Raw genomic sequence first — 14,931 nt, 5'->3', positions numbered from 1 at the left:
GAGAAGAGGGACTTATTTTCTGCTCTGCACTTTTCTGTATTTTTTAAAAAATGAATACACTCCTCAGAATAACCAGAGCTAATATTGTGGTATATTTCTTAACAGTTTTAAAAAGGGTATTTTAAAACATCTTTTAGAATAATGCTGTATATAGGGTTTTGCGTCATAATTTAATCACCTGAAGGAGTCCAGTGGACATTTGCGTGTATCACAGATGGCTACATGATAGGTTTTCATGTGAGGATGCTATGATTTTTTTTCATTCCTTTATTCATAGACTGTTCATATTGTTTCTGATTTTCACATTGTAAAGCTGTGATGAATAGTTGTGCCCCTGAATTATTTTGTTTCTCTGTCTGAATACTCCTTAGAATTTATACCTAGAAGGACAGTCACCAGGTCAGAAAGCATAAAGTTTTTAAGGCTGATTGCTTATGAACAGACTGGTTTCAAGAATTTCTACTTCTTAATTCTATCAAATAAGCTTTTGCTCATAATAAAACGGGTGCTGTAGATAACTCTGTCTTATTTAATTTTAAAGCAGATCTTTTAGTTCTTTTCTTGGAAATATTGATGAGGAATTAATTACAAATATTATATCTAAACATAAAAGCCATGCTTTTTTTGCCAGAATTTTTCAGCATAATTTTTTTAATGTTTATTTATTCTTGAGAGAGAGAGAGAGAGAGAGAGAGAGAGAGAGAGAGCATGAGCGGGGGAGGGGCAGAGAGAGAGGGAAACACAGAATCCAAAGCAGGCTCCAGGCTCTGAACTGTCAGCGCAGAGCCTGACGTGGGGCTCGAACCCACAAGCAGTGAGATCATGACCTGAGTATAAGTCAGATGCTTAACCAATTGAGCCACCCAAGTGCACCAAATTTCAGCATAATTTTTAAAGGTAACCAGTCATCTTAAAGGAAAGTTTTAAAATAAAAAATCATCCTATAACGCCTAATAAGTAATAAAGCCTGAATAAATCTCACTCCGTTTTCTATGAATTTTACATAGCTGGAATAAAAGTCTATGTAGGTTTTTGTATACTGCTTTTTAAAGTTTTTATTTATTTTGAGAGAGAGAGAGAGCAAGTGTGTAAGCGTGTGCTCAAGCTGGGGAGCGGCAGAGAGAGAGGGAGAAGAGAATCACAAGAAAGCTCTGTGTTGTGAGCACAAAGTCCGACATGGGGCTCAGCCTCACAAACCATGGGATCATGACCTGAGCCGAAATCAGGAGTCAGAGGCTTAACTGACTGAGCCACCCAGGCGCCCCTGTATACTGCTTTTTTATTTAGCAGCGTGTTGCAAGCATTTCTTTTGTGTTGCCACATATTCTTCATAACCACCCTATTTAATGGGAGTTATTGCATTGACTTCATGTACCACAGTGTACTCAACATTTCCCTATTGAACACATGGGCTATTCCCACAGTTGTATAGCTCTTGGTGAATGTGGACTGACTGTTTCCTTAGGTTTGAATCCCCAAAATGGATTGAATGGGTCTGAATTTAATTTAATTTTTATTCCTTAAGGATTTTCACACAGGTTCATACCGGCCTGTCCTCTAGATCAGTCTTAATTATTGAAGCTTTATTCCAACGGTGAAATTCGGGACGTTCCCGTTGGCTGAGCACCCACGAGGTGCTGTGATGTCCTTAGGAACCGAAGTGGTCACATTTGCAAAGTGGCCTTTTGAGGTCTAGATGTTGGAGACTCCAGAGAAGAGTAGAAAAACAGAGCGCTTTTCCGGCATGCCCCGTCAGTACCGAAGTGAGTGCATTCAGCTACCACTCACAGAAACCTTTTATTCCACAGCCTTCGCAAACAAGGACAGAAAATATACAGCAGCAAGGGCATAATCATTATGTAACCTCATCCTTTTTTTTTTTTCTTTCTTTTTCTGTTTCCTTTTGTGAGAACATCATCAACTCAGGATGGAAATGCATTTATGGTGCCTCCTTTCTGCTAAAGCAAACCCTAGCGGCTTCATTTTCTGAAATGCAAAATTCGCGAAGTTCATAAATGCTTCTTTGTTGACCGTAAGCCGTGTGGTTTGGCCCCCAGAGTTATCTCAGATAGCACAAATAAATCTGGCGGCCCCTGGTTGTCTCAGACCGCGTATTACCTCCTTCCCTCGTTGTCTCCCTCTTGCAGAATTTCCTCCTGGCCTTCAGCTGCACAAACTCCGTCTTCTCATCAATATGCCCTGTTAACTGCTGCCAAACCTCCAGCAGTTGAGTGCATATGTTCCCTTAATCATTTCTCTTTGTTCTAGAAGTCTGTGTTTGGTTTCTAAACCTCCCCCACCCCCTCGCCTAATTCCACCATCACCAGCACTGGCTATCGACAGGACCGTGTTCTGTCTACATGTTTATTTAAAGAACATCCTAGATTGCCTGCCATTGAGAGAGCTTTTGCAGTCTGCTCACAACGTGCTAAATCATCCCCCCCCCCCGCATACTCCCCTAGAAAAGGTTGTTAGCTGCCCCCCACCGCCACCAGAACCCGTGGCCTTTGGAGCCCAGGTGAGGGGTTGCCGGAACTTTCTGGAAAGCGTGAAGTCCTGAGAAGACAGTGTTACCTCCCTGCGTGGACAGAGATCCCTTCTCTGTTTTCCGCTGGTCCGACCCAAGAAAAGGACGCTTTATTCTTGGAGCCCAACATTGCATAGGAACAGTTGGTCTCAATGGGTTATTCATGGTGTCCAAGAGAAATACTTCTGGAGCTGTGTTTCATGTAAGATGGAAGGTGGGCTTGGCACGTCGACGAAGGCGGCCTGCTCTCTGGGAGTGCCCTGTGCCTGTCAGACCAGCCGGCCCCCACCCGGTGTGGCCAGGCTCTTCTTAGCAAGGAAAAGGGGTTTTCCGGGCCCCTTGCTACTGGGGTCCGCGCGCATCAATGCCAAAGTCTGCCGGCCATGGTGCACAGAGAGACACTGTGCCGTTTCTCTACACTTTTAAGTGTGTTTCTTCTCTTACCATCTGTGGAGGCCCACCCCCTTCCCTGAGCCCCGATCGTGGTCTTTCTTCAGGGCCCTTTCTCCTCAGCACCTGGGGAGCAGGGTGCTATGGAACCTTGGAAACTATTATTGGAAACTTCCTACAAATACCGTCTCTCCGTCATCCCTCCTCTCACCTCTTCCCTCTCCCGAAAGTACTTCACAGAGCCAGCAGCTGCACCCGCAGTGGGCAAACCTGATTTTTGCTTGGTTTAATAAATTCTACCATGAGCCTTGCCCACTCGGTACCTGGTCGGCAACTCCTGGGAATGCAGAGGAAAGTCTTCCTCACGCAGAGTTAAAATATGTAGAAAGTGGCTGGGAGGAAATTCTCAGTGTGAGGGATTTTTTTTTTTCCTCCTTTCCTTTTCTGGGGGAAAAAAAAAGGTTAATATTGACTCATTTGGTGGAGATATAAGGCACTTTTCTGCCTATCCCCAAAGGGAAGTTTGTATTCTTTTAAATGAAACCATTTTAAAAGCAGAACTCAAGCCTAAAATGATCCAAGGTTCTCCGGAGTTCTCAAAAGGTGTAGATTTATTTACTATAGTTAAAACATAATTAGTTCTCAGGGGATAGTGTATCTTTTAAACGGCTTTATTGCCACCATATTGGTTTTCTGAATAATCAGAAACTTCTGTTATGATTATGTTCTAGTGTTCGGACAGAAACGCACCGTAAGTAGAAACAAATGTCAGGAACTGCTAGTTGTCACCCAAAGAAGGGACACCACATCAGAGTGGGGAAGAAAGAACTTGGTAGGATATTCCGAAGAAATAGAATCGAGCAATGTCTTAAATAAACTAAGAGCTCAGGCAGGTACACAGCCTTTCCCCACCTCAATCTTGTTTGATTAAATGGTGTTTTCTTGGGCTCTTCTTCCTTGTTCCCATTGCAGAGGCTGGGAAGGGGGTCATTATCCCTCGAAACCTGGAAAATGGCCCTTTCTTTCCCCCACATGCTTGCAAATGAGTGCCAACAGGGTCCCTCCTTGTGTGTGAGCTGTGGGCTGCCCTATCATGTCCCCGTTCTGGCTGACCAGTCTTTCCCACCGTTTGCAGGTTGATGTTTGAGATCCCGCAGGAAATGGGGTTAATAGCCATCGCAGTCCGCCAAACGCAGGGCAAAGGTCAGTCATCTTTTGTTATCGTTTCTGCTGTTTTGTTTTCTAAAATCTGTGACTCCTGTGTCCAGATTGCCAATGGATCGTGTGTGCTGATCGCGGAGGAGACGCACATTAGAAGTGCTTGTGTTCACACCCCCTAAAATGGAGGAAGAGGGCGGGAAATTGATCAGAAGATTGAGCCTTTTAGTACAATTAAAAGCATTGTCTCAAACTGAGATGGTTATTAATCACTGGATGTTCTACTGGGAATTTTTTTTTGTTTGTTCATTTATTTTTGAGAGAGTGTGAGGAGGGGTGGGGCAGAGAGAGAAGGAGACACAGACTCCCAAGCAGGCTCCAGGCTCTGAGCTGTCAGCACAGAGCCCGACAGAGGGCTGGAACTCACAGACTATCATGACCTGAGCCGAAGTCAGACGCTTGACCGACTGAGCCACCCAGGCGCCCCTGGGGATGGTTTTAACATTCAGTCATCTACATCTTGTAAATTCCTCTTTCTGACACATTCTAGGCATTGCAGTGTGTGAATCATGACTGTGTTATAGAGACATTTATTTGCCTGAAGGTTCTCTGGGAGGTGCCTTCCGTGTCCCTATTGAGTGTCACATGGAGGAGGCCTTCCGTCTGCCAGCCCCCACCCCGGCTGCCCTGGAAATTCCATGCAGCGGGCGCTTGATCAGTGGTCAATGCCCGTTCACAGAGTGATCACAGAGAAGCCAAGCGCTGCTCAGAGCTTCCGCCACCTGCTGACCCTCGGAAACCAGAGCCCGCATCCTCCCAGAATCCACTTGGGGTCCAACCACAAGCAGATTCCATGCTCGGTGGTCATGCAGGAGGCACTTGGCCCTCGCCCCTGCTCCAGACAGCGCCAGGCCAACCCAAACGTGCTTGTAACTCTCAAGAGAGGCTCCTTACGCCTTTCTCAGAAGGAGCAATGAAATAAGAAATCCACTGTTTCCCACTTCTTTCCTTTGAATATGTCTTTTGAACATAACTCAAAGAGCAAATTCATTTTATCCAAAGCCGGGGGGCTCAATATGGTGGTTTAAATAAAGGACATGGAAGGACTTTGATTATACCTCTCATTTTGATCACTTTATTTTCTTGGCTTCTGTTTTAGGAAAAAATAGTTCAGAGAGTTAATGCTAGGGCTTACTTTTTAAATTCAACTTCCTTTTCCCCCCCTTATAACAGTGAGATATAATTCACATGCCATACAGTTCCCTCATTTAAAGTGTACGATTTTGGGTTTTTTTAAATATGTTCACAGGTTGTGAGACTATCACCACAATATAGGTCACTTCTAAAATGTGGCTCCCAGGACTTCTCCTGGACAGGACAGACCGGGCTCATTTTCCCCACTGTTTCTGTTTTTGCCTGCATGACCGTATGGAGAAAATTAAGCTGACAGTCATGTTCAGACACTGTAAGACTTTGAATCATCAAAGCCTAAATGATATGCTCACTGAGGCTGAACATTCTGCTACTTATCAGAAACTTGTTCAGCAACACAGCATCAGATTTTCAAAAGCTTCTCTGTTCTTGAGTTAACCCTAGAATCTCCAAGCATCGTAATCAGTCTGGGTTGATTGCGCACGTGGCTGCTCGGCCCATTTTCTGCCGCTGTGTGCATCTGACTCTGTTCGCATGGCGACGTGGCCACTTTCCTGATGGGGCCTGTGTTCCAGGGCGGGGATCGAATGCTTGGCTGAGCCCCATGGGATGCGCCGTGTCCACCCTGCTCGTCTCCATCCCGCTGAGGTCCCAGCTGGGACAGAGGATCCCATTTGTCCAGCATCTGATGTCCCTGGCCGTTGTGGAGGCGGTAAGGTCCATTCCTGAGTACCAGGTACGTGCAGCTCCTCTGTCTAACATCCCCGCCCTGCGCGTACATCCCAGCTGATAAAGTCGGTATATGGAGGATGTGTCTGGACGATAGCTGCATATAGAGTTGCAGCCTGTTCTTTGCAAAGCTGGGCAACAGAGTGTTCTTAGAGCTTTGAGAGTTTGGAAAGCACCAGCAGCTTTTACAGCGGCGTGAGTCTCGCCAGATGTGTTTCTTTCCCAGAGTTTCCTTTCTGTGCTGTTGTCCAATTTATCAAGTATCTTAGGGCAAACCTCTTTTTATTTATTTTTTCCTCTAATTGAAGCCCATTGGACGGGATGGGCCACTTGTGTTTTCTGGTGAAAAGCCTTATTTTATAGACCTAAACAACCTTCTCATTTCCCACCTTCATTTTGCACAGTCACTGTTGGGCAGAGCAATCCTTTGTCTGTGGCCGCCCAGGTTTAACGTGCAGGTTCATTTTGGGGTGTTGCTCCCAGCTCTATGGCAGGGGTGCCTGCTTCGTCATTACCATTGGATACTTTAGTGTCACTTATTAAGGAGACAAGAGACCAGTGCACATAGTCACTGTATATCCTCTTCCTCAGTTTTCCTGGAAGAATTTCACATGAGTGTAAAAAGGGAGTTCCTGGGGCACCTGGGTGGCTCAGTCCATTAAACATCCCACTTCGGCTCAGGTCATGATCTCACGGTTCTTGAATTCGAGCCCCGCGTCAGGCTCTGTGCTGACAGCTCGGAGCCTGGAGCCTGCTTCGGATTCTGTGTCTCCTTTTCTCTCTGCCATTTCCCTGCTCGTGTCTGTCTGTCTCTCTAAAATAAACTTAAAAAAACTTTTCTTTCAAGGGCGTTCATCCCCAGGCTCCCTCCCACCTACAGCTCTTATGTCAGGCTGAAAACAATTATTGTATTAACTTCTGAAGTCAGAGGCTAAGATCATGACTTTCAGTGGGGCCTGTCCTCATGTTCAACAGGGAAGCCATCATCGCCAGCGCCCCTTAACCCCCTCTAATGTGGTCATGTCGTCATGGTCACTGTGTGTAGGGCTGGGGTATGTGTTTCCCAGGCACGCACACTGAAATATGACATTTATTACCAGGTATTCAGCACACTTGCTGTCTGTATCTGAAGGGCTTGGGCTTAAGCTACAGATTTTCCACACCAGCGTTTCTCGCCGTCGGCACTGTTGACATTTGGGCCCCACACCTCAGGTGGGAGGCCTTCCTCTGCAGGAGGTGGGACAACGTCTCTGCCTGCTCCCTCTAGGTGCCAGCGGGATTCCCCGCAACCTTCACAGGTTCAGCTGCAGCCCCCTGAGCCAGACGTCTCCCCTCGTAGAAGGCAGTTGAGAAGATAAAGTTCTGTTGGGAGGTCGGGGGTGGGGGGGGCGGTATTTTTAACCCTAGCAACAGGTTTGTTGGTCTTAGGAAAATAAATGAAAATTTAAATTTTAAATTAGCCTGGTTAACTTTTTCTTGGCTTTGATTTTGACCTTGTAGCCTCACCTGTTAACTTAGCGAGCATTCTTTGAGTGCCTGCCTTACGGGAAGGGCTGGGGGCAGCGGGATGTGAGGTGGGCAGCCCGCCCTCAACAGCACACCTGATGGGTGTTGTCCCTCACACTCCTTCTTCTGTCCTGTTTCTGTAGTCACGCAGCCCAGTCTCACCTGTGTGATGTGACTTTGGTTTGGGGTTGGATGTATTCTTCCTTTATTTCATTTTCAGTTTTTACTGAGATAGAATTGACCATGTAAGTTTGAGGCGCACAGTACAATGACCTGACCTACTTGTGAAGTGGTTACCACAGGAACTTAACACCCATCACCTCCTATAGTTCCTAGAAAACATTTTTTTTCCCCTTGTGATAAGAACTTTTAGGGTTTACTTTCTCAGGATTTATTTATTTAAAAAAAAGTTTTTTTTTACAGTTTATTTATTTTGAGAGAGAGAGAGAGAGTGCAAGTGAGGAAGGGGCAGAGAGAAGGGGGAGGGAGAGAATCCCAAGTAGGCTCCATGCTGTCAGTGCAGAGCCCGACACAGGGCTTGAACCTACAAACTGAGATCATGACCTGAGCCCAATTAGGATGCTTAACTGACTGAGATCAACTCAGGTGCCTCTCAGTATTTATTTTTAACAGAGTCCATTTAGCTTACACAGTACAAATCCAGGATGGTTGAAATAGGCCCCAGTTACGTAGAGTTTGCCTTTTTTTTATATAAAAATTTTAATGTTTATTTTTTGGTGGGGGGAGACAGCATGAGCAGGGGAGGGGCAGAGAGAGGGAGACACAGAATCGGAAGCAGGCTCCAGGCTCTGAGCTGTCAGCACAGAGCCCAATGTGGGGCTCGAACCCACGAACTGTGAGATCATGACCTGAGCTGAAGGCGGACACTTAACTGACTGAGCTACCCAGGCGCTCCGTACAGTTGGCCTTTCTTACATCTTTGGTCAGATGTCACCATCAGCACACAGATGGTGCCTGTCTCCCTGGACCAGAGGGAGTGTCACAGAAATGCCCATTACTCCTTCCAGAGCTTGCAATCCACTGCCTACCATCCCTCCCACTGTTTCTTCTGTTTGCGAGGTCCCCGCCATGCCGGGTGCCTGTAGCCCTCCACCCTCCCCTCCCGTCCCCTCCCGTCCCCTCCTGTCCCCTCCTGTCCCCTCCTGTCCCCTCCCTGTACCTGGAAGTTCTGTTTGCCCTGGGAGGCCCTGCTCCGATGCCATTCCCGGAAACTTCTAGCTACAAACTCCCTCCTCTAACCTTTTGGTGTTTGGAAGGTCTGAGCCACTTTTATGGTTTCTCCCGTGGCTCGCTCTGGAGCAGTGTTATTTGTGCTTCTGGTTCCTTCTCCTGTAAAGGAACCAGCTCTGTGGATGAAGGAGTAGTTTTATTTTGATCCCAAAGAGCCTAACATAGCACTTTGTACCCGGGAGGCCCGCGGCAGCTGTTTGAATACGTGGTTGAGATAGTATAAAAATAAGCACGCGGCCTTTCTCTTCGTTGAAATAGATGCCATAGTTTCCCCGCAGGAGAAGCCACGATTCTGTAAGCCGCCATTGACCAACTAGACCTGAACATGTGAAGTAAATCAGGAACCCGGGAACGGGGCCAGCGCGGAAGAAAGCCGCTGCCCACCTACCGTAGGAGCCGAGTTTGGGCAGGGACCGTGTTGGGTACATGGGGGCCTGGGAAGGCGAGCGAGGACAAAGAAGGGGACCTGCGAGAGTGACCAAGGCCAAAGTCTCCAAGCTACAGATTTTCCACACCAGCGTTTCTCGCAGTTGGCACTGTTGACATTTGGGCCCCACACCTCAGGTGGGAGGCCTTCCTCTGCAGGAGGTGGGACAACGTCTCTGCCTGCTCCCTCTAGGTGCCAGTGGGATTCCCTCAAGCTGTGACAACCAGAGATGTCTCCAGCATTGCCCAGTGTCCCCTGGGGCAGGGTAGCAGAATGGCACCCTTGCTCCGGCCCCCATGGAGATCCCTGTTCTAGACACGAAGGATTATGAAGCTCCCTCCCTGTCATTTACAGGTCCCGGTGCTCATCCCCACGTCTTCTTTATGCTTTTGTTCCTTTGTGCTTTTGCGTTTCTCCTCTCTGCCTAGAGTGCCCTGCAGGGCAGAACAGAAATGTATTCCACTGGCTGAGATGCAAAGAAGGCCTTGTTGAAGGGAGAGAAGGAGATTTCTTGGAAGCAGCAGGCTCTGTAGCACAGTATTAAGCTCCCTGGGGGCTTGGTGTCAGAAAGCCCTGGGTTTGGGGGCACCTGAGTGCCTTGGTCAGTTGAGTATCTGACTTCGGCTCAGGTCATGATCTCACGGTTCGTGAGTTCAAGCCCCGCATCGGGCTCTGTGCTGACAGCTCAGAGCCTGGAGCCTGCTTCGGATTATGTGTCCCTCCCTCTCTCTCTGCCCCTACCTCAGCTGGCGCTCATGCTGTCTCTCAAAAAAGTAAATAAACATTTAAAAGGAAGGAGGGAGGGAGAGAAGGAAGGAAGGGAGGGAGGGAGGGAGGGAGGGAGGAAGGAAGGAAGGAAGGAAGGAAGGAAGGAAGGAAGGAAGGAAAAAAGAAATGGGAGGGAAGGGAAAGGGAGGGGAGGGGGGAGGGAGAAAAAGAATCCCAGCTCTGCTGCATCTGAGTGTAACTACAAGCCACCCAGGCAGTCTCTGTCAGCTTCAGTTTCTTCCTTGTAAAACAGGGACAAAACTAGTACCCCCTGGGGGTCTGGTGTAAGTAATATAGGGACTAGGGCTGAGAAGGGGCTCTGGGTGGTACTGGCCCTCAGGGAAGGAAGCGAAAGCACTGTGGGATCAGAGGCCATCAGCTACCCTGCAGTCTTTCCGTTTTATTTGCTGAGTGTCTTTCTTTCAGCCTCATATATCCCGATTTCCTTCTTCTCCCCACACGTGGCACAACTTGGCTGCCACCCCCGGCCCAGGAGACCTGGCAGCTCCGGCACCCACTGGGTCTCACCCGGTCTCTGCGCCCACTTAAGAGTCCCGGCAGGAAGTGGGGGTCTGGGTGGCCCAGCTCAAGGCAGTGACCGGCACCGTTCCACTGCGATCGGGGCTCAGGCAGGGTCACCCAGGGTTGCTTCAGGATAGAGACACAGTGAGCCACAGAACAAATCGTTTCTGTTAACTGCTGACTGTTGGCAGTGTTTTGAGATTCTTCCGTAATAATTCAGTGAACCGTGTTCCTACCCTGCATCTCTGTAGCATTCTCCTTGAAACATTTCTACCCACCTTTTATGATATTGGTTAATTTAGGGCATCTTTTCTCTCTTGGGGCATGAGCTCCTTAAGGGAAGAGAACCCAGAAGTATTATTCTCTCCCTGCCCCCAACCCAGCACACAGTAGGTGCTCACTGCTGGTGGATTTTGGTTTCCCGGTGCATGTAAGTTACGTTTGCACTATACTGTGTTCTAAAAAAGCAATGGACACGCCTTAACTAAAAAATATTTTATTGAGAGAGTGCCTGGGTCTCAGTCACTTAAGAGTCCAGCTCTTGGTTTTGGCTCAGGTCATGAGCTCACGGTTTGTGAGTTTGAGCCCCGCATCAGGCCCTGCACTGACAGCCCAGTGTCTGCTTGGGATTCTCCCTCTGCCCCTCCCCTGCTCATGCTCTCTCTCGCTCTCTCCCTCTCTCTGTCTCTCAAAATAAATGAAAAACTTAAAAATATATTTTTTATTGCTAAAAAATGCTAACCATCATCTGAGCTTTCAGTGAGTTGTGATCACTGATCACAGATCACCATGATAACCAAATAATGAAGAAGTTCGAAATGTTGTGAGAATTCCCAAATTGTGACACAGAGACGCGAAGCGGGCAAGGGCTGTTGGAAAATGGTGGCACTGATCGATCAGCTTGCTCCTCTCAGGGCTGCTGCCAGCCTTCGGTGTGTAAAACACACAGTGTCTGTGAAGCACGATGAAGACATATGCCTGTACTGAGATAATGAACAGTGCTGGGGTGTGGGGAAAATGCCAGAATTTATGCCAGATATGTTCTTCAGGTCTCTCCCAGCCCCAAGGTGGTCCTTTCACACTGGATTGTCCCAAAGATTAGCTGTCAGAACCAGAAGAGAGGTTGAGATCCCATGTTCCATTAGATTCGAGAACATCCTGCCTATCTTCCTTTGGGCTAGATGACCTGTCCTGATCCCTTTGTGTCCTGTGCTTGCTTGATTAACGCACAGATTTTCCTTTAGGATATCAACTTACGAGTGAAGTGGCCCAATGATATTTATTACAGTGACTTCATGAAGCTTGGTGGAGTTCTGGTTAACTCAACGCTTTTGGGAGAAACATTTTATATACTTATTGGTAAGCTTTTAAAGCCCTTTCCTCCACATTTTTAGATTAATAAAAGCAAAAATAAAAATGGTTTATACATGGCTACATTGGGGGGGAGTGGATTATCATATGGGATTACTTTTTCTCGGAGTCCTAAGTTACAGAACACAATACGTATGCAAAACAGGCCAGATTGGTTGAAAGCCCTTCAAGGGGTTTATGGCCATGGAAACCACCAAATTGGTATCACATCAAACAGGTTTTTTATTACACCTCTCCACGTGCCCGCTTCTTGTTGAATTAGAAATGGTGAAAATAAACATTTGACGTGCCAATTTTGTAATAAGAGAAGAAAGTTAATTTCAAGGATGGGTCTCCTGGTGGTCTGGCATTCTTAATGGGACCTTCCCAGGCCATGAAAAAGTTGCGCTCTTTTGGACCTCCAGAAGAAGCTCCAGGCTGGTCAAGGTGGGGTGAAGAATCCTGCTTCCCTGCAGCGCACCCGCATCAGGCGAGGAGGTGGGTTCAGAAACAGTTTCAGAAATTCTTAGGCTCCTGCTCCTCCGAGCGTCGGCTTCTCCCTGATGTCCAGGAGAACTCAACATTCAGAAATTAGTACTGGACAGAAAACACGTGACGACGTGTCAGAAATGCCAGCCGAAAGATGCAAAGCTCGTGTTTCCAGCGCTGCTACCAAACTGTTTCATATCGTCCAAGCTCTGCTTCCCATTTTTAAATGTGTTAATGAGGCTAGATGTAGATGTTCTGAAGTGGGGCCCGTAGGTATCAATGGGGCCCAGGGATGGCCTCAGGGAGCTAAGGAAGTCTGCCACTGGGGGCGGGGGAGGAAAGGGAACATGTTCCTCTGGGGAGAATTCATAGCTTTTGTTAAATTCTCAAGGCCGTGGGAGGTGATGGGGGGAGAGGGGGCATCTTTGAGGAAGGATTCAGAGTCACCAACAAGGGTACTCTCTGGTTCTTAGAAAGGTGTAGCCGAAGTTGGCACTAGTCAGTGTTGCTATTTTCCCCAGGACTTGGAATTTTCTGAATATAATGGAGATTTTCAGGACTGTATACACATACTCTAATGCCTCACCCTCCATGCTGTGTGTGTTGTTGAATGAATGAACAAATGAAAAACTGCTGATTCTGTTCCTGTTGCTGTAGTTATGTGTTTTTTGTTTCCAGATGTAATTTATATTGCTTTGTATTTTAATAGCCAGTATATTAAAAAAAAAAAAAATCTGAGGCCAGTCTTTCCCTTCACGCTGAAAATGGCTCCGAACATTTACCAAAGAATACTGCTATTGTAAATGTCACCATTCTATCTGAGGCGAGTATTTGGGGAATTTTTTCTCAGAGGCACTGAAAACAAGATAGTCTCACTGCTTCATTCTTGCCGTATTTCATTTCTTATTGAAGACCTCTTTGAGGTTGATTCAGGGCCCTGTTGAAAACTGAGGTTTGACTTCTCTGAAGACTTCCAACTCTCCCGGAGAGGATGGTGATATTAAGTAACAGCAGAGACAAGCCTGTTCAAACCCCACTGCTGGTAACTCGCTCTCCCGAAGCTGTGGTTTAGGAGCCTGTAAAAGAGCCACTGAACATGGGTTGGCCCCTTGCCAACAGCGTAACCCTAGCACCAGAGACTTCCAAGGGTAAAGTATTAAAAGATGTGTTCTAGGTTTATGCCATGACCAAGGTTTGAAATCTCTGAATCCAGAGTTTACTCCTTAAGACCTGAATAAAATTCTTTATTTTCAGACATGTGTTCTGTTACTCAAGTCGGAAAAGAAACAAGAAATTTTACTGTATATTGGGCTCAGGGCAGACCTACGATTCTTGGCTCAACCCCGTGAAGGATCGTTTCAGAGGCCAGTCTAAGGAGCTCGGTCCCGTTCATAGCTTCTGTTTAATCGAATCGAATCTGCCTTTCTCACCCCAACCGGTCTGCAGTAAGGTTGGGGTGATCTCAGCTTGAACAAGGATAATAAAGGAAGGATGAAAAAAGGAAACCGGTCCCAAAGAGATAAGTCATTCTTCAAGTGGCCAGAGATAATAAATTTGAAATGAGGACAAGGAAGCAGGGGGCAGGGGATCCAGGCTGTAACTTCTTCCAGGTGGTTGAGAGGAATGTGTGATCCTCCCAGTACGTTGAGCTGCTCGCGTTTTTCAACCGTTTGCTTTTGTTGCAGGCTGTGGATTTAACGTGAGTAACAGTAACCCCACCATATGCATCAATGATCTCGTCACAGAATACAATAAGCAACACAGGGCAGAGCTGAAGCCCTTCAGGACCGATGATCTCATCGCCAGAACTGTGACCGTGCTGGAGAAACTGATCGACACGTTTCAGGACAAAGGGCCCAATGGCATTCTTCCCCTTTATTATAAGTATTGGGTACACAGGTCAGTGCTGGCCCGTCTTCACTCTTTTAAAATGTCTTCATTCAATTAGTAGTTCACTATCTTAAAACAAGAAACTGAGCACAGGTCTAGATAACTATTTTTTCCCTTTCTGATGGAGAAAAAACTGGCGGACACTATTTTGAGCAAGTTACCATCAGCAATGCCAGGACGAACTGGCATCCCAGGTCTGCTGCTGATGGGATGCAGCGAGAAGGACACAGCATCACCGGAGAGTTTTCCCGCATGTTTATTTAAATCGTAGAACATTCTAGATATCAACAGTTTTCAAAGCAAGATCCCCCAGGGGCAATAGCATCCTCACCTGGGAACTTGTTAGAAATGCAGGTTATTCTCAAGTTCCACCCTGGGCCTCCTAAATCAGAAACTCTGAGGCTGGCCGAACACTCGAGCACAATTCATGTTTCAACAAATGCTCCAGGGGATCCACACGCACCCAAAGCCTGAGAGGCACTGGTACCTATCAGCAGGCCTCTATGCTTCAAAAATGTTAATGTCCTCTAACACAAAAAAATAAAAAGAAGGTGGGAGATTTGTTTGACATTAAAGAGGACTAAAGAGGCATGACAATAAATGCAAGATGTGATTCATAATTAGATCCTGGATGGGAGGAAATAGCCACAAAAAATATTAATGAGACAATGGGGAAATTTAAACATGAACTATATATTAGACGTTATTATACCAAGATTAGACTTCTTGAGGGTGATAATGGTATTTTGGTTTTGTGGGAGATTGTTCTTAG

At 46.8% G+C, this 14,931-nt stretch overlaps 1 protein-coding gene across 4 annotated transcripts in view; it reads left to right on the top strand.

Moving 5' to 3' along the window:
* The window catches only part of HLCS (holocarboxylase synthetase), a 219,496-nt gene that overhangs the window by 200,544 nt on the left and 4,021 nt on the right, over nt 1-14,931 (top strand). For all 4 annotated transcript variants that reach the window (XM_047098836.1, XM_047098833.1, XM_047098834.1 and 1 more), the window contains 4 exons: nt 4,053-4,120; nt 5,803-5,963; nt 11,675-11,789; nt 13,955-14,168. In XM_047098836.1, coding sequence (XP_046954792.1) covers nt 4,053-4,120; nt 5,803-5,963; nt 11,675-11,789; nt 13,955-14,168 — 558 coding nt within the window. The remainder of the gene's footprint in view (nt 1-4,052; nt 4,121-5,802; nt 5,964-11,674; nt 11,790-13,954; nt 14,169-14,931) is intronic.

The sequence above is a fragment of the Lynx rufus genome, unplaced genomic scaffold (assembly GCF_022079265.1).
Source record: "Lynx rufus isolate CCGP_SWC_20201006 ecotype Redwood Valley unplaced genomic scaffold, mLynRuf1.p SCAF_5, whole genome shotgun sequence".
Classification (NCBI taxonomy): Eukaryota; Metazoa; Chordata; class Mammalia; order Carnivora; family Felidae; genus Lynx; species Lynx rufus.
This window is presented reverse-complemented; position numbering and strand designations above follow the sequence as displayed.